General features: G+C 34.2%; 1 protein-coding gene across 8 annotated transcripts in view; it reads left to right on the top strand.

Moving 5' to 3' along the window:
• The first annotated feature begins 2,900 nt into the window (after positions 1-2,900).
• POSTN (periostin) overlaps positions 2,901-24,032 on the top strand; it is a 35,328-nt gene continuing 14,196 nt past the window's right edge. For all 8 annotated transcript variants that reach the window (XM_047076968.1, XM_047076893.1, XM_047076815.1 and 5 more), the window contains exons 1-16: positions 2,901-3,019; positions 4,322-4,420; positions 9,467-9,531; positions 11,297-11,454; positions 13,830-13,994; positions 14,899-15,045; positions 15,780-15,921; positions 17,043-17,255; positions 17,836-17,970; positions 19,111-19,259; positions 20,363-20,499; positions 21,685-21,815; positions 22,356-22,486; positions 22,593-22,695; positions 22,798-22,865; positions 23,591-23,636. In XM_047076968.1, coding sequence (XP_046932924.1) covers positions 2,901-3,019; positions 4,322-4,420; positions 9,467-9,531; positions 11,297-11,454; positions 13,830-13,994; positions 14,899-15,045; positions 15,780-15,921; positions 17,043-17,255; positions 17,836-17,970; positions 19,111-19,259; positions 20,363-20,499; positions 21,685-21,815; positions 22,356-22,486; positions 22,593-22,695; positions 22,798-22,865; positions 23,591-23,636 — 2,008 coding nt within the window. The remainder of the gene's footprint in view (positions 3,020-4,321; positions 4,421-9,466; positions 9,532-11,296; positions 11,455-13,829; positions 13,995-14,898; positions 15,046-15,779; positions 15,922-17,042; positions 17,256-17,835; positions 17,971-19,110; positions 19,260-20,362; positions 20,500-21,684; positions 21,816-22,355; positions 22,487-22,592; positions 22,696-22,797; positions 22,866-23,590; positions 23,637-24,032) is intronic.

Genomic DNA, 24,032 nt, shown 5'->3' with positions numbered 1-24,032 from the left:
TCCCATTCTCTGAAACTGTTTTCCTTCCCTCAGCCTACCCAGCACTGTCAGATAGGGACTATGGTTCAATTTGTCTACCAGAAGCTAGGATCCTGGCTAAAACAGTTGCTTGACTTTCTACTACTCCATAATATCATATAGTATCACACTCCCGAGCTGAGCTTGGCTTTTTCAGTTTCAGTACTCTCATATTTTTATATTTACACTAAGGTTTTCCTTCTTTTGGAACCCTCTCCACCCTCTAAATTTACATGTAGTTTATGTGCAGTCTGGCCCTCATTTTCAAGATTGTCCTTGATGGTATTACTTATCCTGAGTGTAAATATTTGCTGAGGGGTAGCATTTGTTGACTTCCATGGGACTTATACAAGTTCCCGTATGATGCCCAGGATGGATTAAGACTCTGTTACTTGAAACTCTGAAAAGAAAGATTTAAGAAACTTTTTAGTGTATGAGCATATATCACATGTTTTATAAAAAGTAAACCTGTGTCTCCAGTCAGAAAGGTGCAGTCCTTTTTTGAAATATGAATGCAATTCTTTGTCCATTTAGACCACAGAAGGAATCCAGGTGAATGGAAGCCATTTATTCCAATGGATAAAACTAGGAATGAATAAAAAAAATGGTAACAAGGAACAAGTAGGTCAAAACTGTTCTTAAAAATTATCAACATTTTTTCAATGTACCACAGGCACTACTAAGAAAGGAGGTAACGTGACAGGAAATTTTTTATTTTGCCTGCACCCCGTACTCATAATCAAGTCTGTCATCATTCTGGACTGTGTTTAAAGAGCTCTTTTACCCCTGATACATATTATCCAAGTCTATAACTCTTTCTCCCAATACCTCACTCCTTCCTCTCCAATCGAACCCCATTGGATTTAAGCGGATTTCAGCTTCATTACAGAAAAGCTTATAAATGGTTACAGCTGTCTAAGAGGAAAAGGGTTGCATTAACAGCAGTGAGCATCCCAGTAAAGAATGAATGACTACTTATAATGGTGATGTTGGAGAGATTTGTTTACAAGTTTGACTTACCCTTCTATAATTCCAAAATTCCATTATTATGCCTTAGAAGATGAGTAATCTACATTATAATGTCGAACCAGTCTAGAATTGAAGATTTTTATATAACTGTGTTACCAACAATATTCCAGCAGCTAATTTACTGGCATTAAGAAGACCTTATTTCCATAAAACAGTCTTCCGATCCTACTCAATAAATAATTACTGACCACATACCAATTTACACAACAAGAGAATAATAGAAACCTATTATATAAAGCAAACCAGTAACAGAGATGAAGTTAAAATAATTTCACTCAGAGAAATATAAATGTTAGATTAATTTTCTTCCCACAAGGGGCCAGGGACAGAATTTAATTTATATTTTGATGCCCTCTTTTCTCCAGGTCTCCTTTTGAATTGCTGTTTCATTTTCTATACCTTCATACCAAGATTTTCAAACAGGTCTCTGCATCATATTTCAGAATGTATTGTGTAATTTTATGCTTTCTTAGTAAACTAGCAGCCAGTTACAGAATTATTTTAGTGCCTCAAAGCAAAATTCTATAGCAAGCTTAATGTAACTCTCCTGATACCTGGAATCCTCTCAGGCCCAACCAACCTCCCCCAAAAGCCCTTCCAATTGGAAAACATGGTTAGTACAAAATTTCTCCATATTGCCTGTGGGAAACAATACTGATGTGCTACCACACAGGGAAAATTTTGCAACAAGAGGTACTGGAATTACACTTTTACTTTGGGAGAGTGTGAAACTTACTTATTCAAGGAGTCTTATTGTAGGTTATCATTTCAGCTTATTGCTGACATCTGACATTCAGGTTTCTTTTATCCAGGGTTCTGAACATTTGACGTATCATGTGTGGAGGGATGAGAACGCATATTCTCTTGGATAGGAATCGCATCGTGTAACATTAAGAGACTTCAGTTACTCTCGGTAAAATCAGAAGAATAATTCTGGCAATACTTTTGTTTCTTATACGTGTTTAATCTATTACAGCTAGATTAGTAATATTTGTTTCCAACAGGGGTTGCTTTCATCCAGTGGCTATCAGATGCGCGACCTAGACAAGTTCATCATCGCGTGAAGTATGTAACGAAGAAACAATAAAGCACAAATGTTTTTCTTTTCTGCTTCGTTTCAAGAGTTAGGAAAACTTGCCAGAAGTAGATTTATGTTAACTCTATCTATTCCTTGATATTTTAAAAAATAAGCGAAGTGGGAGGTATCTCGCAGTTTAGTAGGATTGCAAGGAAAATGTAGTCTCTTCTCCGTGTTTCGTCAGCAATCAGAATTCTTATTTCATATTTTGTACAAGTTTTAAATCTATCCAACATCTGTTTTTGATCAACAGCCATTACTGCCTTAAAATTATCAAACTTACATCTACATTTGTTCCTGGTGAAAAATAATAACCTTTCAGTTCTGATGTGATCTAAATGTGATAAGATGTGATAAGATCAAACAATGATCTCATTGAGCACAGGGACATATACTCTGACAGGGATGAATGGCAGAATATTCCTTAAAACCCAGACAAAAGCATTTTCCATAAACCCCTCCAACTTACAAAAGAATAAAACTGAAATATGAACATGCAAGGAGTCAGCTATTAAGGGGAAATATAAATTATTTAAAAATAAAAATAGATATCTTCTTCAGAATGAGAAGTAAAAGATGCTTGATGTGTTCAGTAAACATAACAAAAGTGCATTTTAGCTGCCAAATTGAAGTTGCTGATGTTTTTTGGAGAGAGCTCAGATTCCCAGGTTATACAGTGCTCCCTCCCACGACTCTGACATGTATATAAACTCTGAGCTCTCCAAAGCCCACTGCCAGTTCTCTTCGTGGACTAACTGTAACGGAGAGACTAAAGATGATTCCTTTCTTACCCATATTTTCTCTACTCTTGCTGGTTGTTGTTAACTCTGCAAATGCCAATGGCCATTATGACAAGATCTTGGCTCATAGCCGAATCAGGGGCCGGGATCAGGGGTAAGTCAGTAGTTCATTTTTATAATTTTTTTTTCTTAGCTTGTTTTATGTGTAAGTATACATAAAATTCCTTATATATGCCTCAGGTTTTTTTTTTTTATTTACTAAAAAGTAACAATAAAAATGAGTATTCTGTGATTTATAAATGTGTTTTCAACTTTAAAAATTTCTGTCAAGGTAATTTTCATGTAATTGCTTTTTATGAAGCATTACATAATTTTAATCTAATTGACAACATTTAACGGGACATTTATTTATTATTTTATTTATTTGTATTTTTATTTCCTTCCAAAAACCTGAAATGAGGTTTCCAAAATTAAAAATATATATGGTTAGGGTTCTCATTAAGTAAGTTATCTTTGAAATATCTCACATAATGTTAAGGAAATTTTCATTTAAATTATGTATGAAAATAAAATAATGAGTAATAGAACTAGTTCTTTAAATATTTTAAAGCATTTAAGAATGCTTTTAAATTCTGCATTCTGTAAAATTTGCAAAAGTAACATATTTCTTGGAATTAATCCAACTACAACTTAGCATTTTTAAAGTTACCAGGCATAATTTAGTAACTTAACCAACCATTTATAATTTTTTTTTTTTGAAATGGATCTTGGCACTCTTCTAATGTCTCAGAGAGATTTTCACAATGCTCAAATGTTCCTTTGCTTTACAGTGCAAATAAAACTTCAATCTCTTTAAGAGAGAAAAACACTTAAAATTCTGGCACAGGATGTTCTGATCTATTTCCACTCAAAGACATAGATTTTCCTTTGTGCAGCCATATTATTCAAGTTAATTTTAATACTTATTTACTTCTGTGATTACTCACCTAGAAAATGACAGAATGCGGTGTTTTTTGACATAGGAAAACTTGTCTCTTTGCTTTCTGATTCCTCACTGTTCCAGAGTCCATTGTTCCAGATTAGAATCCCAAATGAGCACATGTTTGATTTAGGAAGGGTCAGTAGATTATCTTACTACTAGAAATAATAAGACACACATGACAACAAAACTAAGTTGAACTTAATGCTGCTTGAATATTCCTACTAAATTAACTTTTGAAATGCTGGTGTTCTCTCAAGGATGTATAATTTCCTCTCTCTTTTTTCTCTCCTAGAATTTAGTTTTTCTAATGATTCAGTATGATTGAATCAAGAAGTAGATTTTTGCAAGACTAGAATCACATCTTTGAAAATTGAGTCCACATGTTAACTTTTTTTGTGAATCATCTGACCTGAAGGTATGAAACACTGGTTGTCATTAGGACACTAACTCTCTTTCCTTCCCTCTGTCTTCCAGCCCAAATGTCTGTGCCCTTCAACAGATTTTAGGCACCAAAAAGAAATACTTCAGCACTTGTAGGAACTGGTACCAAGGTGCCATCTGTGGAAAGAAAACGTAAGTCTCATCTTTTCCTTAATGTCCCAGTCCCCAAAGCAACACTACGCCTTTCCTTGGACACATGCATCATTTTTCTTGAAAATATTCTCCCAAATTGAAAGCTTTAAAAACAAAAAATATATATATCATAAAGGTGAATAAAGGAATTCTCCCTGCATTTCTCCCTCTGCTAGTGCACCTCTCATGAGCCTTGAATCTATGTGTCACAGAGGTCCAAAAGAGGTCGATGGCAATCACATTGCCATGTAATTTGGTATGGAATCAGTGGGAGACTATGGCATTTCTACCCTGGTTTGGCCCTCTTTTTTAGGCAAGACACTTAACCTCTATGCCTCACTTTATAAAAATGGTTTCCTCAGTTTCCTCATTTTATAAAAAAAAAAAAAAATGGGCCAGAAAAACAAACTGATCTAAAATATCAGGATTTTTGAAGCACTAATTAATGTTTCCCTACAATCACTTGGAAATTATCTGAATTACTCCAGTTTACCTCAAAGTTTTCATCAACACTCGAAGTTGGAAAGAACTTAAGTTTCGTCTCTTTATTTAATCCAATTATTCCATCCCACACTGCCAGATCCCCAGAGGTCCACAAAGGTGATAAAGCCCATCATTGTATTTACTATCTCCATAGCCAAAAAGACAATCACTCTTTACTTAGAAGAAAATATTTTTTATTACTTGATAAACATGCATAGTGGTTTAATCTATCAATAAACCTTGGTAGGAAAATACAATCCTGAGCATATATACAAGTTGAGAGTTACTCGAGTGGTCTGATTCTTCATTTTAAAAGGAAGGAGCTGAGTCATAGAAAGAGCAAGTTGCTGTATCACAAAGATTAGTGATACCATTCCCGATCAAGAAAAGAGTGCTTCCTATTAATTTGGACTCCACTCTTGATGAAGGATGCCTTGAGAATTAAATATCTGAATGAGAACCTGCTTAGTAGATCATCATTAAACTTTAGGTGGAAGATTGGGGGATTGTTAAAAACTTCTTCCTAACTTAATAATATTGGTACAAATACTAAATATGGCATCACTTAACTTCTTGGAGCCTTTGTTTCTTTACCTGTGAATGTCGATTTTATACTTACAGAGTTTCTGGGGGTGGGGGGTGGGTAGAATGATTTGATGATTGTGAAATCGCTAAGTAACTCACAATATCGATTGTCCTTAAGTGTAAAGTGATTTAACCAATGGATATATGTGGGTGGGAAAAGGGGTTGTAACCAGATCCCTACCTAAAATACATAAGATTATCTTTATTTCCAGATAAAAATCACATATTCAATGTATATAACCTTAGCTGGACTCTACTTCCCCATGGTAACTAAGTCTAGGACACCACAGGAGTTTGCTGCCTCTTCCTATTCATTTGCTTAATAGAGTTTCAACTGATTTGATAGAGTTACTTTTTGGCCTGGATCTAATTCCTACTTGTTTGCAGACATCTGCTAGATTTGTGAGTCATTCACACAATTACAATGCAAGTCAGTGATTGCAATGATCTTGGCCATAATGCAGGCTGGGCCCCAGCTGGGAACTCCAAAACTCTGGATTCTCCTTCCTTTGTTCACATTCTTGGTTACCATGAGGCATATTTGGAATGCACACCAACTACATAAGAAAGGACCTGCTGTCTGAAATATTCAGGGGATATCTTTACTGCATTCTTCCTGAAAGTTAGGAAAGTATGATGTAATCTCACTTTAACCATCTAAACATGGTTAGAGATGCCAAGGCTTGTGCAAAGGTCATGCCAACATTCTTTCTTGCTCTCCATTAAAAAAAAAAAAAAGAAAATCCTGTTTCGAAGCCTGGCTTTTTATCAGAAACATAACAGTGTCTCCTTTGTTATACTATATTAGCTTTTTTCCCCCAAGTAGCTTCATTTTCACAACCACATTTACATTTGTGCTCTGAAATAAATATAAATGCTAGCTGCTAGTTTCAAATAATCCAATAAATCAATAACATTGACGAGAGGAATGTCTGTTTTGCCATCTGCTTGCAGCTGCTAAAATTTCCAGAGGCATCTTTAGGACTCTTTGTATCAGTTGACAGAAATGCTTGTCTTCTCATTGAACAGTTGCTTTGCAGATTTGAAGGAAATAATTGGGCAGGTCTAATGATAAACATGAATTTCCTAAGTTTAAGATATTTTCCATAACATATATTGGCTGAATAACATAGTGTTTTGTAGTCTTCCTTTCAGCTTCCATTTTCATGAGATTTTTAGATACTATTCAGAAAATGAGGATAGATTTTCCACTTTCAGAGATGTGCACAGTTATGATTCTTTTTTACTCTTGTTTCATTCTACCAACCATGTGAGAGATTTAAGTTTTGTATAGAATAAATGATCTCCTGAAAAAACCTACTTTTTTGTTTTTAAAATATCAACTCACATAACCATATTGTTCAACTATCAGTTTAAATTGCAACTGATTATTTTGGAATTTTGTTCCACCTGGTGAACTGTCTATGGTAAGGCTAATCTTTGGTTCATATTAACAAGTGTTATAGAAATTTCTGTTACTTTAACAATTTCCTCTTCTATTCACTATTTTACGTCAAGTCCTGTACTATCAATATTGGACCAATAAATATGTGTCTCAGTTTTTTAATCATGTATAATATATGCTAAAGCTAACGTGGAAACATTCTGAATCAGTCCTTTGGCATCCAAGTATTCAAATTTATTTATATGGGGATGTTAGTGAATAAATTATTTCAGAGGCCATGCTAGGAATTGCCTAAGGTTCCCATATAGTTTCCATATGTTTCTAATACCAACTATTCTTTTTTTTTTAATTTTTTTTTCAACGTTTATTTATTTTTGGGACAGAGAGAGACAGAGCATGAACGGGGGAGGGGCAGAGAGAGAGGGAGACACAGAATGGGAAACAGGCTCCAGGCTCTGAGCCATCAGCCCAGAGCCTGACGCGGGGCTCGAACTCACGGACCGCGAGATCGTGACCTGGCTGAAGTCGGACGCTTAACCGACTGCGCCACCCAGGCGCCCCTAATACCAACTATTCTTGAAATTATTTTGAAATTGAAGAACAATTTGAAATTGGCATTCCCCACTTAAATTTGTCCATGTCTTATCTGTCAACTATCTTTAAGTTAATATTCCATGCCAGAAACATTTCGTGTTTCATATTTTACTGCATATATGGGTATGAATATTCATATTTTACTGCATATATGGGTATGAATAAATAATGTTACATTGTACTTTTTAAATTGACATCAAGAAAATAGAGAAATAGGATTTTTTTTAATTTTTTTTTTAACATTTATTTATTTTTGAGACAGAGAGAGACAGAGCATGAACGGGGGAGGGGCAGAGAGAGAGGGAGACACAGAATCGGAAGCAGGCTCCAGGCTCTGAGCCATCAGCCCAGAGCCCAATGCGGGGCTTGAACTCATGAACCGCGAGATCGTGACCTGAGCTGAAGTAGGACACTTAACCGACTGAGCCACCCAGGCGCCCCTGAGAAATAGGATTCTAAGACGACAAACAGGGCCACAAATCATGGATAATCACTTAATGGACCTGGCTTCAATTTGAAAAGCTTATTTACTTTTTAAGCTATATAAGATAATTTCTTGTATCATTAATATTCTCCTTTTTTCTTTTATTGTAATTTCTATCATTCTAAGAAAATATGACCTTTCTCTTAAATATATTCTTTCATTTACTCATACTTCTTGAGTACAATTATCACAACTAGAAAAAAGCCAAAATAAAATATCTGAACTAGTTAATGCATGCTTAATTACTAAATTGCAAGATAACCAGCTTATAAGTAATTATTTTAAATTGCATGACATGGAATTTATCAATTAAAAATTACAAAATGGTCTATATCTCCTCTTCAGTGATAATATTCCCCCATTTCCAATTTTTGTTTTGTGCATTCACCTTCATATCTCTATTGAGAGGAAACAGAGAATTATGTAAAATTTTAATTAAAAATATTACTGGGTGCCTGGGTGGCTCAGTCAGTTGAGTGTCTGACTTTGGCTCAGTTCATAATCTCACGGTTCGTGAGTTCAAGCACCATGTCCGCTCGGTGCTCACAGCTCACAGAGCCTGGAGCCTGCTTCCGATTCTCTCTCCCTCTCTCTCTGCTCCTCCCCCACTCGTGCTTTGTTTCTTACTCTCTCTCAAAAATAATAATAAATAAAAGTATTTTTAAAAATATATTACCTATGCTAGAATCTGAAGAACACCAGAAAATGTCAAATGGAATTTGATAAAATGAAGATCAGGATAATATTTTTAATAAAGTAAAAAAATAAAAGAAATTAGATAGATGATTTCAGGTTACTATTTTCCCACAAAATATAGTAATTTATACAAAGTTGATTTGGATACATCTTTGCTGAATTTTCTGGTTTGTTGCCTTAATTATGCCTTATATAATTTAATACACTTTGTTAACTATGAACAGAATAGCATTTTCTTGAATATTGTATTGTCTTTGAAAACAATACAATACATTGGATTAAATAAATTAAGGACTGTATTTAGTATGATCAAACTAATTACTGGCAATTCAAATGTAAAATAGCATTATTTTAGTTAGCAGTAGAATAGCTTTTATTGATTGAAAGGGGTTAATATATTTCCTGATGTTTCTAGTTTCTAATAACCTTATACTAATAAACATTTCTGACCGTTTATAGTTTACGAAGTGATTCCCAACGCATCATTTTATTCGAGACTCACAACTAGCTTGTGAGTAGGTGTCAGGGATACTATATCCATGTTAAATAGTTGGAGAAACTGACACTTGAATTTGTTAAATTACTTGCTCAAAGTCACACATCCACCAAGTATAGAACTGGGAACCATAAACCCCATTTTTCTGCCTCAAGATCCTGGAACTTTTCTATAATGCCATGACGTTGTATGGAGAAATCAAAGTAATGTAAATAACTTGATACCAGGAAATAAACAATTCTAGAGTCTCAAAAATCATCACATAAAAAACCATTTTAATATTAATTTTCTTCTGACCTACAGGACGGTGTTATATGAATGTTGCCCTGGTTATATGAGGATGGAAGGAATGAAAGGCTGCCCAGCAGGTAAAATTTCAATTACTGAAATAAATGAGGAGCTTGTCTTGTGTGAAGAAAGAGATTTGAGGTAGCTTAGCCTGTAGAGAACCCAATTTTGTGTATGAGTGCATGTGCGTGTGTGTGTATGTGTGTGTATTTAGCACCATAATAAATCCAAGATAAACCACCAATATCTTTGTGTTAATCATGAATTTGTCATGGTGATAAAGTATTAAAACCTACTGCTCATGCATTGAATGTTGGACCAGACAATAGGAGCTTGGTCGTAACTTCAAATTAGTTCAATTTTCCTTCAAGAATGAAAATCCTCTCTACAAAATCCTTGTCTTTGAATTTGTTTACAAACATGGAGTGGACTCGTTGGAAAGGCATAATCTCTAATTGAACAGCTCTGATCTTATAACATCCCTCATATTGAAAGCTGGTTTCCTATAACTGCCAACTGGAGAAAAAAGTTAATCTATTTCCTCTTTGAAACAACTTTGAAAAAACATTCATATATTTAATACCAATCATCACATACTTCCTCCACTATCCTCCTTTCCCCAACAGACTCTTCTCTTCTCTGGGCTAAGCATCCCCAGTTCTTCTAATATAACATAAACTTTGGAGCTGTCACCATCATGGACACCAACACATAAAAAGCCTCCAGTCCAGTCATCTTTTTTTCTGAATCTGATCCCAGACTGGTGTCTGCAATCTATGTGGGTCCCAGCATCTGAGAGAATATCATCAAGACAAATTCTTCACTTTTGGGGGCCCCTGAACTTTGGTTACTATCATTGGTAACCACATGCTATCATCAGCTCCTAATGAATTTATGATCAGTTAAAAATTGATTACAGTTCTTTCTATCGAGTTGGGTATTTCTCTAGGATTTGTTTTTCAACTTCAAGTCTGGCCTGACTATGAATACTATCAAGTCAGCTCTTTTTCTAGGATTTATATTTTCAGCTTGGGCGTAAAGATATACTTGGAACTCTGTTACATTTAACTTGTTAATCTTGACTCATTTTCCTCATCCTTTTGGGGTCTTTTAAATTCTGATTTTATAATTTGATTATTAATTGTGTCACCCAGTCTTGATATATTCACAAATGTAATAACCACTTCTCCTATGGTATTATTCAAATAAGATAGGGTCAAAAAATGAATAAATAGGCTGTACCAACTTTCAGGTTGATATTCATATATTAATATTTCTTCTGAAGTTCAGGAAAAATACTCTGGAAGTGTTAGATACTTCCATCTATTTCCTTCCTGAAATTATGCTGAAAAGAAGCAGGTCTACGTATTTCTTTTAGAAATCCAAATCTATAAAAATTAATAACCCAATACCTAACAATATTATACCATTTAAGAGCCTTAAGCCAACATAAAAGAAAATATTACCTTTGGCCATTCTTTTAGTGAGAAGTGAAGAGCATATTCTTCTGTTCAGTGAATCAGAAATATTTATTGATACTTATAATTGAACTATTATTGACATAAGAGGAGTCAAACCTACATAGAGTAAGTGTTATACCAAGATGATAATTTAAAATTCATTTTCCCTCAACATGAAAGATATATGAAATAATAGTTTTCAGTGGTGTTTTATCATCTAGCACTCCAGTGACAATCTTTGTATAAAACTGATCATTCATGCAGAGAAATTTATTGCTAAAATTTTCAGTTAAATGAATTGAGGAACTTAGTATAAAGTTCAAATGATTGTGAAATAATATTCTTGAAATATTATTCTAAGACCTTGATTTCTTGATTATTTCAGTTATGCCTATTGACCATGTTTACGGCACTCTGGGCATCGTGGGAGCCACCACAACACAACGCTATTCTGATGTCTCAAGACTGAGGGAAGAGATTGAAGGAAAGGGATCATTTACTTATTTTGCACCGAGTAATGAGGCTTGGGACAACTTGGATTCTGTAATTCACTATTTTTATTAATACAATTATTTTTATTGTAGTTATTGCATTTGAGTGGATTTATTAACTTGGAAATTAATAGAAATTTTATATCTTTTTATAATAGATATGAGGATACATAAAAGGATGAGTTACTAAATGTAAGGAGTAAAGTATTTTAATACATCCATAAGTGGAATAACTTACCCAGTAGGTTCATAGACCAATTAAGAAAGGGAAAACCAAGAGTGGACTGAACTGGTGTTTGTCATTATTCTATTTTACTCCTATCCTCTTTCTTTTTTGATGGGAAGAGATTTATTGAGTTTTAGATGACATATCTAATAGAACAGTAAGTTAAGAAGCCTAGTGGAATTTAAAATTTATTATAAAGGCATATTCTAGAGATGCAATTAATTACTTTTAATTATATGTAAATATAGATGGCTGCTCAGACATTGACATATGTATATATGTGTAGGAATATTTAAATGAAATATTGTAAATAATGCATTTGATTTTCACATTTTTTTGTGCATAATCTGCTTTATAATACACTAAATTTCTAATCTGTAAAATTAGTATAGAAATATATTTCTACTTTCTATTTGATATGAAGTTGAATTGATAATTACCACTAGAGTCAAATATTTAGTAAAACTTAGGCAGATTCCTCTAGATATTATCTTGCTACATTAACTGTATGTTTAATTGCTTGCGATATGGAACTCTCTCTTCTGGTTGTCTTTGACCTCATCTCTTAACCACCCTTCTGGTTCTTTTTGCTGACTCCTCTTCTTCCTTCCTTAAGAATGGGTCTTATTAAAGTCTCTACTAGGAATTAGACTCTGTTCTTTATATATACTTCTGATGACTTCAACTATGACTTTAGCGTGTATAACCATGAAATCTGTTTCTGTAGTTGCTCTCCTTGGAAATCCAGGAGAGTATTTCTAATGTCCATTTTAATATCTCCCCTTAGATACACTGCTGCGTCTTTAAACAAAAAGGTATCTAAGAGAATGCTATTTTCTTTCTTCACATAAACATTTGCTTTTCTTCTGGCTTCCCCCAGTCTCCCCCAAATAATTGGGAGTATCAATCTTAGTATTCAGGCTTGAAAATTGTTAGTCATCTTATTTCTGTTCTAATTCTTACAAACTATTATTAGTTACCTATATCTCAAGTTTCATCCTCCTAATTGATACCTCCTTTTTGCTATGCATTATCACTATATTAACCTTCCTAAAGCCCAGTTTAAACATTATATTCCAATGCCACAAAATCTTCAGTGGCCCTTTGTTGCCAGTTTAGTTTATACTTTAGTCAGGCATTAAAGTCTTCCACATTATTGTCCCACATACTTTTCTAAAATTCTTTCTTAATATTATCTAAGAAAGATAAAAGTATGTGCTAACCAAACTGGACAACATCTGCTCTCCCAACTTTTACCCTGTGTCAGCAACTGGACTTAGAATGATCACTACCATTCTTACCCTGTCTACCCTTCAAGATCTATTACCAAGCCTTGAATAGCTGCTCTTCCTCATTTGACCCCTAGCAGCATTTTTTTCTCCTTCTATTCTTTATATTACTATGTTTATTTTTTTTTAACATTTATTTATTTTCAAGAGACAGAGGGAGACAGAGTGTGAGTGGGGGAGGGGCAGAGAGAGAGGGAGACACAGAATCGTAAGCGGGCTCCAGGCTCTGAGCTGTCAGCGCAGAGCCCAATGTGGGGCTCGAACCCACTAACCATGAGATCATGACCTGAGCTGAAGTCAGACGCTTAACCAACTGAGGCAGGCGCCCCTTACTATGTTTATTTTTAACTGCTCCTATATCATAAATACCTTAAAGATAGAGACTTTCCCATAGAGCCATATACAGTATCATGTAATATAGGATATACATATGTTACACATATATAGGATATATATTGGATTAAAAAAAAGGTACAGTATGGTTGAATTCTTGAATTTGATATGAAATAAACAACATCCTCATTAAAATTTAAATGTTGTACAAAAATATAATGCCATTTTTGTTTTGTTTTGTTTACCATTTAAAATATTTCAAATGTCTGATAATTTCATATTGCCCTAAGCCTTTAATTTACATCAAGTTTGTCTCTCCATCAATATCTTTATTTAAAAAATTTTTTTGTCACTATAAATGTCCAAGCACTCTATCAGATTCAGGAGCCTTAACTCAGTACCTGAATTTACAAAATTACTTAATCAATTGAAATAATATAATTTTAATTATGTTGATTTGATTTGATCATCAGGGAAATGCAATAAGAAAGTAACAAGAGAGTAAGAAATAGTGTGATTATAAGTATTTTAATGATGAACCTCAATAAAATAAACTTCTACTATTTCAATTTTTCCTAGGATATCCGTAGAGGTTTGGAGAGCAATGTAAATGTTGAATTATTGAATGCTTTACATAGCCACATGGTTAATAACAGAATGTTGACCAAGGACTTAAAAAATGGCATGATTATTCCCTCAATGTATAACAATTTGGGACTTTTCATTAACCATTATCCTAATGGGGTAAGTTTCCTTAATAAAAAGTACATTTCTGAGTAATAGCACCCTTAATTTTTTCTATACCTTTTTATAATGTTCACAGAAACAGTAAAATGTTAGTGACTGTTATATTATGCCTTTTCCCCACATTTATAGCATGTAAATTTCTAATTCAGTGGCTGATTTCTACTAGAGAGTGATTGTGAGGAAGAAATTAAATCACAGTTGACTGATAGCAGACTTAGATGTTCTTAATAAAGGAGATTTTACTAGTTGATGTGTTTTAAAAATAACAACCTAAGAAAAAATAGTAAATAAGAGTTTATCAAAGAATAATCACAGAATGAGTATTCCTTTATTCATCCTCTACCTACTGTACTGATTTATGTTCTTGTGTATTTAGAGAAGAGTCTTTGTGGGAAACTTCCAGCAGAGTCATAGGGCTCTTTCAACAAATTTCCAGGGATGAAAAGGGTCAACAATGAGGCAATAATTAGGAAATCACTGCAATAGAACTGATTATATTTGTTCAATAATTATTTCTCTCTCTCAGAACTTATTTTAGGACCGGTAGAATTTTTTTTTTAATGTAACTCATTGATCTGCATTTGAAATAGTTTATGACTATGTCTATAAAGGGAAGAGAAGGAAAAAAAGCAATAACTCAAATGAAAAAAAATGCTTTTTTTGCCTTAGTTTCTAGATTTGTTGAGTGTAACTGGATAGGGTTTTCAACTGGTCCTATTTCCTCTTAGTTTTCTTGTTTTTAGACAGAACAATATATGTCTTCATCCTCAACATTTACATTTAGAATGTCGGTTCCTTCATGTTACATTTACTAGCAAAAATGAAAAATAATGGCCTTGCAGTCTCAGTGGTCAATGGATGGCTCTGATTTCTGCACTTGGATTTTCCCAAATAATTATAGGTTGTCACTGTTAACTGCGCTCGAATCATCCATGGGAACCAGATTGCAACAAATGGTGTTGTACATGTCATTGATCGTGTCCTTACACAAATTGGTACCTCAATTCAAGACTTCATTGAAGCAGAAGATGAACTCTCATCTTTTAGAGTAAGTAGAAGAAATAACAGCAGATTGCCTTGGACCATTGAAACATCTCCTTTCTCTCTCAGAGTCTAACCATAAAATGCTATTTTATTTTATTTTATTTTTCAACGTTTATTTATTTTTTGGGACAGAGAGAGACAGAGCATGAGCGGGGGAGGGGCAGAGAGAGAGGGAGACACAGAATCGGAAACAGGCTCCAGGCTCTGAGCCATCAGCCCAGAGCCTGACGCAGGGCTCGAACTCACGGACCGCGAGATCGTGACCTGGCTGAAGTCGGACGCTTAACCGACTGCGCCACCCAGGCGCCCCATAAAATGCTATTTTAAAACTCTGGCAGAAATATAACAAATGTGTTTCTTGAAATGAAAAGACTTTTATTTTACACAGAAGAAATCATCTCCTATGACATAATCATATTTATTTGAACATGACAGATAAAGAATGGTTAGTTATGTGCCCATAGTGTATTTGGTGTATTTAGTATGTGTCCATCTCAGTTACATGTACTGCTGGATATTGCTACAGTCAAACAAGCATGGGCAGAATTCCCATTATTACAAAAAAAGTTGGAAAGGACATAGTTGGTTGTGTCAAAAAATGTTTTAAAGATCTAGCAAGAACAAACTTCTATAGTTTTCTATACAATCAGCTCCCTGCATCAGCCTAGGTGAAGTGTGTTGTCATTTGCCTTTGGATTTGCAGTGTGCAAGCCTCTAAAAAGCATTTTTGTGTTTCAGGCAGCTGCTATCACATCTGATATTCTGGAGGCCCTTGGAAGAGATGGTCACTTCACTCTCTTTGCTCCCACCAATGAGGCTTTTGAGAAGCTTCCACGAGGCGTCCTAGAAAGGATCATGGGAGACAAAGTGGCTTCTGAAGGTACTAAAAATTTCCTCCTCTTTGAGAACCCTCCCAGAATTCCAAGAAGAAAAGAGAAAAAAAAAAAAAGATTAAGTCATGCCAAGATTATCAGCTTTTATAAGCAAAGGCAAAGACAAACTTTTGTTCTTAAGGTGGACTCTAAAAATCTTAAAAGAAAACAAAGCCCTTGAAAGAGTAGGCAGAGTAATTAAATAATGAATTTAAAAGATAAGAATATCCTAAAGATCACATTCCTTTTGTACTGCTTTCAAGCAAATAAATAGCAGGCATTAAAAAGGATTTAGCCATTGTTGAAAATAAATATTAGATCATCAAATTTTAATATCATATATGTATTATGCGATGCTTTTCATTTTAAATTTATGCTAAAATATATCATTGAGTTGAGAAAACTTCATGGTTCTCTTTGGCCATTACTTATTTGATACACAGAATTTGCCTTCTTTCTAATCTCCCTTTCTATTTTCAAATAGATTTTACATTGTAAGTAGTACATTTAACTTAGCCTCTCCCAAAATATATTTTGAATGATTTAAAATGAAAAACTTGGATGATGCAGATATGGATAAAATACAGTTGAGGCATTAAAATTCCTTCAGGTATCTTCCAAGAAATCATCTTCATTTTGTCTATTCTCCAGATGCTTTCTTTAGGGAATGATTTGTCTTACCCTACTAATCTTCCGCTACTAATGTCTTTACAAATTATATGTAGACATTCTGTTATGAGTGGCTAAGGCAAGAGGTTGCTTGGGCACTTAGGAACAGTTATCACAAATAAATACAGGCCTTTTGAAAGGAGCAACTCTTTTTTTTTCACATCAGAAATTACTTTCTTATGACAGTGAAAAGTTTCTCTAACACATTTTCTAGTGCTACACAAATCATTTCACACAACTGATCTCTTCTTCCTACTGAGCTGAGCTATTTCTATTGTATAGTTAATGGAAGAAGCTTTCCTAGAACATAAACAAAATTTAAAAATCTTCAGTCAATACTTAGGTCTTATATGTATTTTATTTTTTAGGAATAATTAGTTCCACAGTGAAACACATCTTTTAAGGGTTAAGTGCAGTTTCTCTTGATCTAAAAACTTGCTGTTTTTAATTTATTCTCCAGCCCTCATGAAGTACCACCTTTTGAACACCCTCCAGTGTTCTGAGGCAATTATGGGAGGAGCAGTCTTTGAGACTCTGGAAGGAAACACCATTGAGATAGGATGTGACGGTGACAGTATAACAGTAAATGGAATCAAAATGGTGAACAAAAAAGATATCGTGACAAATAATGGTGTTATCCATTTGATTGATCAGGTCCTAATTCCTGATTCTGGTGAGCAACAGTTTCATATTCTTCTACCTACTACTGTTTACCAATTATGATGCCTCAAGAATAAGTCTATGAAAAATGAATGTGTAGTATAAGGAATGGTATGTGAAGCACAGATACAAAATAGTGAACTGAGTACTAAAATAGGTAGCTTGTTAATCACAGGCATTCCATGCATGGAACATCAGCTTTCCAGAGTTTCTAACACTTCATAATTTATCAAGGTTCTCAAAGTACCATGGTTTTTCCTGAAAACAGAGGGAAAGATATAACCAAATGGTCAGCTTTGGATAAATGAAAGAACTATGGCATTCGCAACAGCAGAGAGAGGAGGAAGATGAGGAATAGAGAATTAAAGACAATGAAAAGTAAGAAGCCAGAAAGATATTTTCTTTCTGAAATTTTCTGTATCAACCCCAAAAAAGGGAATCTGGAACTATTACTAGGGAAGGGCAGACTATCTTATCACATTGTGATTGCAGTAAATAGCTTATAGAAAACAGCCAAGAATTGATTTACTGACTTCAGAATGATGATAATAACAATGATGACGTTGTTGGGATGGTGATGGTTTCCTTTACAGCTAAACAAGTTATTGAGCTGGCTGGAAATCAGCAAACCACTTTCACAGACCTCGTGGCCCAACTAGGCTTGGCATCTGCTTTGCGGCCAGATGGAGAATATACTTTGCTGGCCCCTGTGAATAATGCGTTTTCAGGTATGTACTGGATACTGTCATTCCTACTCTCCCACCACCCCCCACCAACCTTCACACACTATTTTTCTTCACCATGATTGTCTGCATTAAGGAATAACAGACATTCTACAAGGTGCTGATTATTACTTTATTGACTACACATCATTAGCAATATGTCGTCTCTGTTAAAATGTCCTTCATTTCAAAACATTTCATTAGAATAGATAATAGCCTACAGGGAGTGAAAGTTTTTGATAAAGGATGTTCAGTTATTCTATGACTCTAATCATGTTTCCAGCACACTTAAGGTACGTATTAATAGATCTTAAGAAAAATAAATCTGATTTATTTAACACCAACATAATATTTAAGAAAAAATAAGTATATTTTCCATCTCAAAATTTGATGTGAGGTGTCAAATTATAAATAAATAAAAGCAAGAGACTATTTATTATCACTTTCATATTATGATGCAAACTATAAGTATTTTATCTAAGAGCTGCTAATCAAGGATGGTGTTTAGATTAATGCAACCTGCCACTTTTTCCAGAAAAGTGATTTCATAAAGATGTATTTAAATTATAAGGCAAAATTGAGTAGTTAAAAAACAAGCATTATTTTTAAAATATTTTTTGAAATGCTAAATTGTGGTACATAGTGTTATTAACAAAAAATTCAAATTCCTAGAAATACTATTATTCCTCTTTGTAATAACTATATCCACATGTGTTGACATTAACCCACATTTAAGAGAGTGTATGTATTTTGATTTTCTCTTCAGAGGTAAATATAAATTTATAAATGATTCATCCATAGTCTTTCATGTGATTAATGTATATCAAATTCTCAGAAAAAATCTTGGCCAATATTAGAGCTTAACTTTTGCCAATGACCACACAACACTATGTAGCCCTTACAGAGATGGAGTCCATCGTTTGGACTCCTCCGAATGATGTTATACTCATTTGATGGAATATCTCAGAGTTCCTAATTGGTGCATAGAATTCATAGCCTTGAGCAGTTAGTTGACTCATATACGTTTTGAGCGCAGAATCCACAATATGGGTAGTATTAGGGATTTCCCATTTTCATGATTTTCTCTTACCAGGAGGAATTTTAATGCTTTCTAATTAATCCTTGTCCTTGTGAATTTATTTATAGATGATACTCTGAGCATGGATCAGCGGCTTCTTAAATTAATTCTGCAGAATCACATACTGAAAGTAAAAGTTGGGCTTAATGAGCTTTACAATGGACAAAAACTTGAAACCATTGGAGGCAAACAGCTCAGAGTCTTTGTCTATCGAACAGTAAGTAAATCAGGAAAATATAAGACTTCCACATTGGCCTAAATGTCAAATGACATGTCCTTGTCTAAGAATGGTGTTATAATGAATGTTTCTAGAACTTTATTAATGTGGTTTTATAATAGTAAATATTCAGAGGAGGATCAGGGAACTGAGTAATGTATGAAAAGACTGTGAAGAAAGGACACAAAAAGTGCAATGTAATAATAAATCAGATAATTTGAGTTTGTTTCATTATAAATAACTTTATGTTCTAAGGCATTTATTATTTCAATTCTAGAAATCACTAAAAGTTCTCTAAAGCAAGCTTTTGATTTATGAAGTCTTGTGCAGTTTACAAGGTAATTTTTTATAGACACATAAAGATCTCTGATGTCTATAAAATGGCTCTGACATATTTTTTCTGAGGGAAAATTTCTAGAAAGTATTACTAATGAAGATTACAATTCAACTAGCAGTGCTGTTCAATTTCTGTCCAGGTAACAAACGCATCTACAGCTCAAAGGTTTCATAGGAAGTCAAGCATTACCTGATAGGGCGCACAGCAGCTGCTCACTATGGCTCCACAATTCCATGACACATATTTTACAGGCTGCAGAAAATGGGCTGCATATACATATATTTGTTCAAAAACACTACAAAATAAATTGATAGGGACTCACAGTCAGGAAAATATAATAAATATTTGTGAAGATCACAAAAGGCACTGAAGTCAGGAATAAAGAAGGTCCTAAAGAGTTAAAGGGCAAAAGTTTCTTAAAGGGGGTGTGGAAGAATGGTTAGAACCTGGAGAAGAATGATGAAAGATGTAGGCATGGAATTCTATGGAATTTTTGTGACTTCCTGATGAAACAATTTCCTGGTGAATTTTTGTTATTTCCTGATGATGATACATAGAGTAGCCTAGCTAGTAACTGACCCAATAAGAAGTGTGAGATCAGATTGTGCCAGACCATAAAAACAGAACTGAGATGCTGTTTCTTCTAGTCACAGAGGTCAGAAGACCTCTTAGAAGAGTCATTCCAGAAACTCAACTATGCAACTACTTCCACTTAGGACATCTCGATTAAGGACATGTACAGCTGTGTCTTTCTTTTTTTTGCTAGGCTGTCTGCATTGAAAATTCATGCATGGTGAGAGGAAGCAAACAAGGAAGAAATGGTGCCATTCACATATTCCGAGAGATCATCAAACCAGCAGAGAAATCCCTCCATGAAAAACTAAAACAAGATAAACGCTTTAGGTAAGCCTATTAGTTTCATTTACACACACACACACACACACACACACACACACACGAGAGAGAGAGAGCAAGAACTATTAACATAGTTTTGTTTCATAGTATTCCAAAAGGCATTCAGTATTCAATAATACTGAACGTAGAATTTACAGTAAGAAGTCCATGCAAATGTTTTCAAAACTGAAATATGTTAACGCTATTTTACTTCCTAGTTCACCATAATATGCTTTCGTGAGTGAAATAATTTAATAGATGGACTTATTCCTTGCAAATTTTTTTTGTATTTAAGTTTTTTAATTTTTTTTAAATTTTTTTAACGTTTGTTTATTTTTGAGACAGAGAGAGACAGAACATGAACGGGGGAGGGTCAGAGAGAGGGAGACACAGAATCTGAAACAGGCTCCAGGCTCTGAGCTGTCAGCCCAGAGCCCGATGTGGGGCTCGAACTCACGGACCACAAGATCATGACCTGAGCCGAAGTTGTCCGCTTAACCAACTGAGCCACTCAGGCGCCCCAAGTTTTTAAATGTTAAAATCATTAATAATTATTAATAATTAAAATAATACATATTTCATTAATAAGTATTTTATTAATAAACATTAAATATTTAATTTTTAAAAATGATATTATATACTAGCCAAGACTAGTTTGTAGAATTTTAAATGAAAACTACACGCTTCTTTTTTGTTATAAAGTGTGACCTTATTAAGTTTTATAGGATAAAAACCACGTTTAGGAAATTAAACAAAATTTTTTTTAACGTTTATTCATTTTTGAGAGAGAGAGAGGGAGAGAGAAAGAGAACATGAATAGGGGAGGGGGAGAGAGAGAGGAAGACACAGAACTCGAAGCAGATTCCAGGCTCTGCACTGTCAGCACAGAGCCTGACATGGGGCTCAAACCCACGAACTGTGAGATCATGACCTGAACCAAAGTTGGACGCTTAACTGACTAAGCCACTCAGGCGCTCCCCGAGTTTAGGAAATTTTAAAAACCATATGTATATTTAAATAATTTCCCCCTGGTTAAACTTTCTTAACAGGTAAACTGCATCTGAACTATGAAAATGTATGAACACTTTCTCATGCTTTCCAGAATATATGGATGCTCTTTTATTCCATGCATTGTGGGTGAGCATACCTAAATCTAAATCTAACAGAATAAATATACATATCTTTCCTGCTTAGCATTTTCCTCAGCCTACTTGAAGCCGCAGACCTGAAAGAGCTCCTGACACAACCTGGAGATTGGACCTTATTTGTCCCAACCAATGATGCCTTTAAGGGAATGACAAATGAAGAAAAAGAAATTCTGATTCGTGAGTAAAAGTGGATACCAGATATTTGTCCTTTTGTGTTCAGGATCTCATTTCTTCCTCAAGCATTCCTGCACAGAAATCAGCCTCAAAAATGTCCCCACTTTAATATTCATGCCTAGCATTAGTTTCCTTTAATTCCACATGGAATATACGGAAAGTCACTCATTAATGTTCTTAATTACATTAGTAATTACATTACATTAGCAGTTGCTTGCCGTCATGTTGTTGACCTAGATGTTCACTTATGCTGTTTCTATTCGAGTCCACACAACTAGGTGACAAGGAAAGAAACAATTCCAATTCCAAAAATAATTTGATTTTTTTCCTCCCAGTAAGTTGGCTAATATTTTGATTGAACAGACTGAAGTGACTGTTTTGACATGGCATTTGTTGATAGCAACTTGAAGGAACAATGAAATGATGAGAAATCACAGTGTGGAAAAACTAAAGACAAAGAAATATTTTTATCCTTAGTTTTTCTAGTATCAAATTATCGAAAAATATGACACGTTATAAATAAATATATATTTTTCCCTCCAGGAGACAAAAATGCCCTTCAAAACATCATCCTTTATCACCTGACACCAGGAGTTTTCATTGGAAAGGGATTCGAACCTGGTGTTACTAACATTCTGAAGACCACACAAGGAAGCAAAATCTATCTGAAAGGAGTGAGTTCTCTAGAATGAATTTATGATAGCATTCACTTATTGTTCAATTATCTTCGTATTAATTTTTCATTAAACTTCTCACTGATGTTATCCCCTGTTTTGATAGGTAAATGATACACTTCTGGTGAATGAAGTGAAATCAAAAGAATCTGACATCATGACAACGAATGGTGTCATTCATGTTGTAGATAAACTCCTCTATCCAGCAGGTTGGTAATTACTGAACTCACTAGTGGGCTACATCTTTTTTCAATAGAAGCGTATATTTGTATTTCAAATGCTCTTATCAATATTAATATTCCTCTTCATAGACACACCTGTTGGAAATGATCAGCTACTGGAAATCCTTAATAAACTGATCAAATACATCCAGATTAAGGTACAGAACATTATTGGATTTGTTCCTAAACAGATATTGCAGGTTTTACATAAAAGACTAGAAATGTATACATGAGTAGCTTAGATGTACCCTGGACTTGGACCGCTCTTTGTCGATTATGTGCCACTGGCTCACCCGTGAGTAAATGAGATAATTTCTTTATGGTTTTATTCTACAAATATCTCTGAAACCTACTTGGGCTCAAGCACTGTATTAACTATAATGGGAAATGTTAAGCTGAATCAGAGATGTCCCTTTATTTAAAAAATACAGTCCAGTTGGAAAGAAAAGAAATGCAGATAAAAAATACTATAATCTTTCTATCACCAAATGCCTTTGCTACAGAATATAAGGGAAAGAGAAAGTATGTACTTGTAAAAAAAATTATCACTAATCACAGTAGTTAAAGGCAAAAAAGTATTTTCCCCCTTTATCCTTATAAAGTCAAAGTATCAGAAAACATATGAAATATTATTTAATAAACATTTAACTTTGGATTAACTATTCCATAATTTTTAAGACTCTTGAGTAACACCTTCAATAATTTTTACGCCATCTGACCCAATAGCAGGAGATTGTATAATGGTTTATATGAAGACTTCATTTCTATTAAATGTAATGATACCTTCACTATTTTCACTTTAGTAAGAATTAAAGTGGTGCCATAATTTTGTTAATAAAACTACTAATTTCATGTTACTAAATACAAGTGTATTTATTTTCAGTTTGTTCGTGGTAGCACCTTCAAAGAAATCCCCATGACTGTCTACAGTAAGTACATAATGAATATTTGTCATATACAAGTGACAAGATGTACAAAAAAGAAAACACAATATTTACTTTGTACTTGGAAATTATTGATAATCTGGTATTTAGAATTCCAAACAATGGCAAATTTCATCCCACTTGACACAGGCTTAAGGTCTGGATGAGAGCTCTCAGCCAGGGCCATTACCATTCAGCCTCTATGGACCACTTTCCCATTCATCTGAAAAACAAGAATGATAGGATATGGGAATAGCAATAAAATATAATTGCTAGCATGGAAAAAAAAAAGACATACAAACATACGAAGAGGAGAGACAGCCAAAAGGCATCCCAGAGCTATCTGAAAATTCAGATGTATGGACACAGAAGTAACACTGCTGAAGGATTTGTAGTTCATTC

Source organism: Lynx rufus, unplaced genomic scaffold (assembly GCF_022079265.1).
Source record: "Lynx rufus isolate CCGP_SWC_20201006 ecotype Redwood Valley unplaced genomic scaffold, mLynRuf1.p SCAF_1, whole genome shotgun sequence".
Taxonomy (NCBI): Eukaryota; Metazoa; Chordata; class Mammalia; order Carnivora; family Felidae; genus Lynx; species Lynx rufus.
This window is presented reverse-complemented; position numbering and strand designations above follow the sequence as displayed.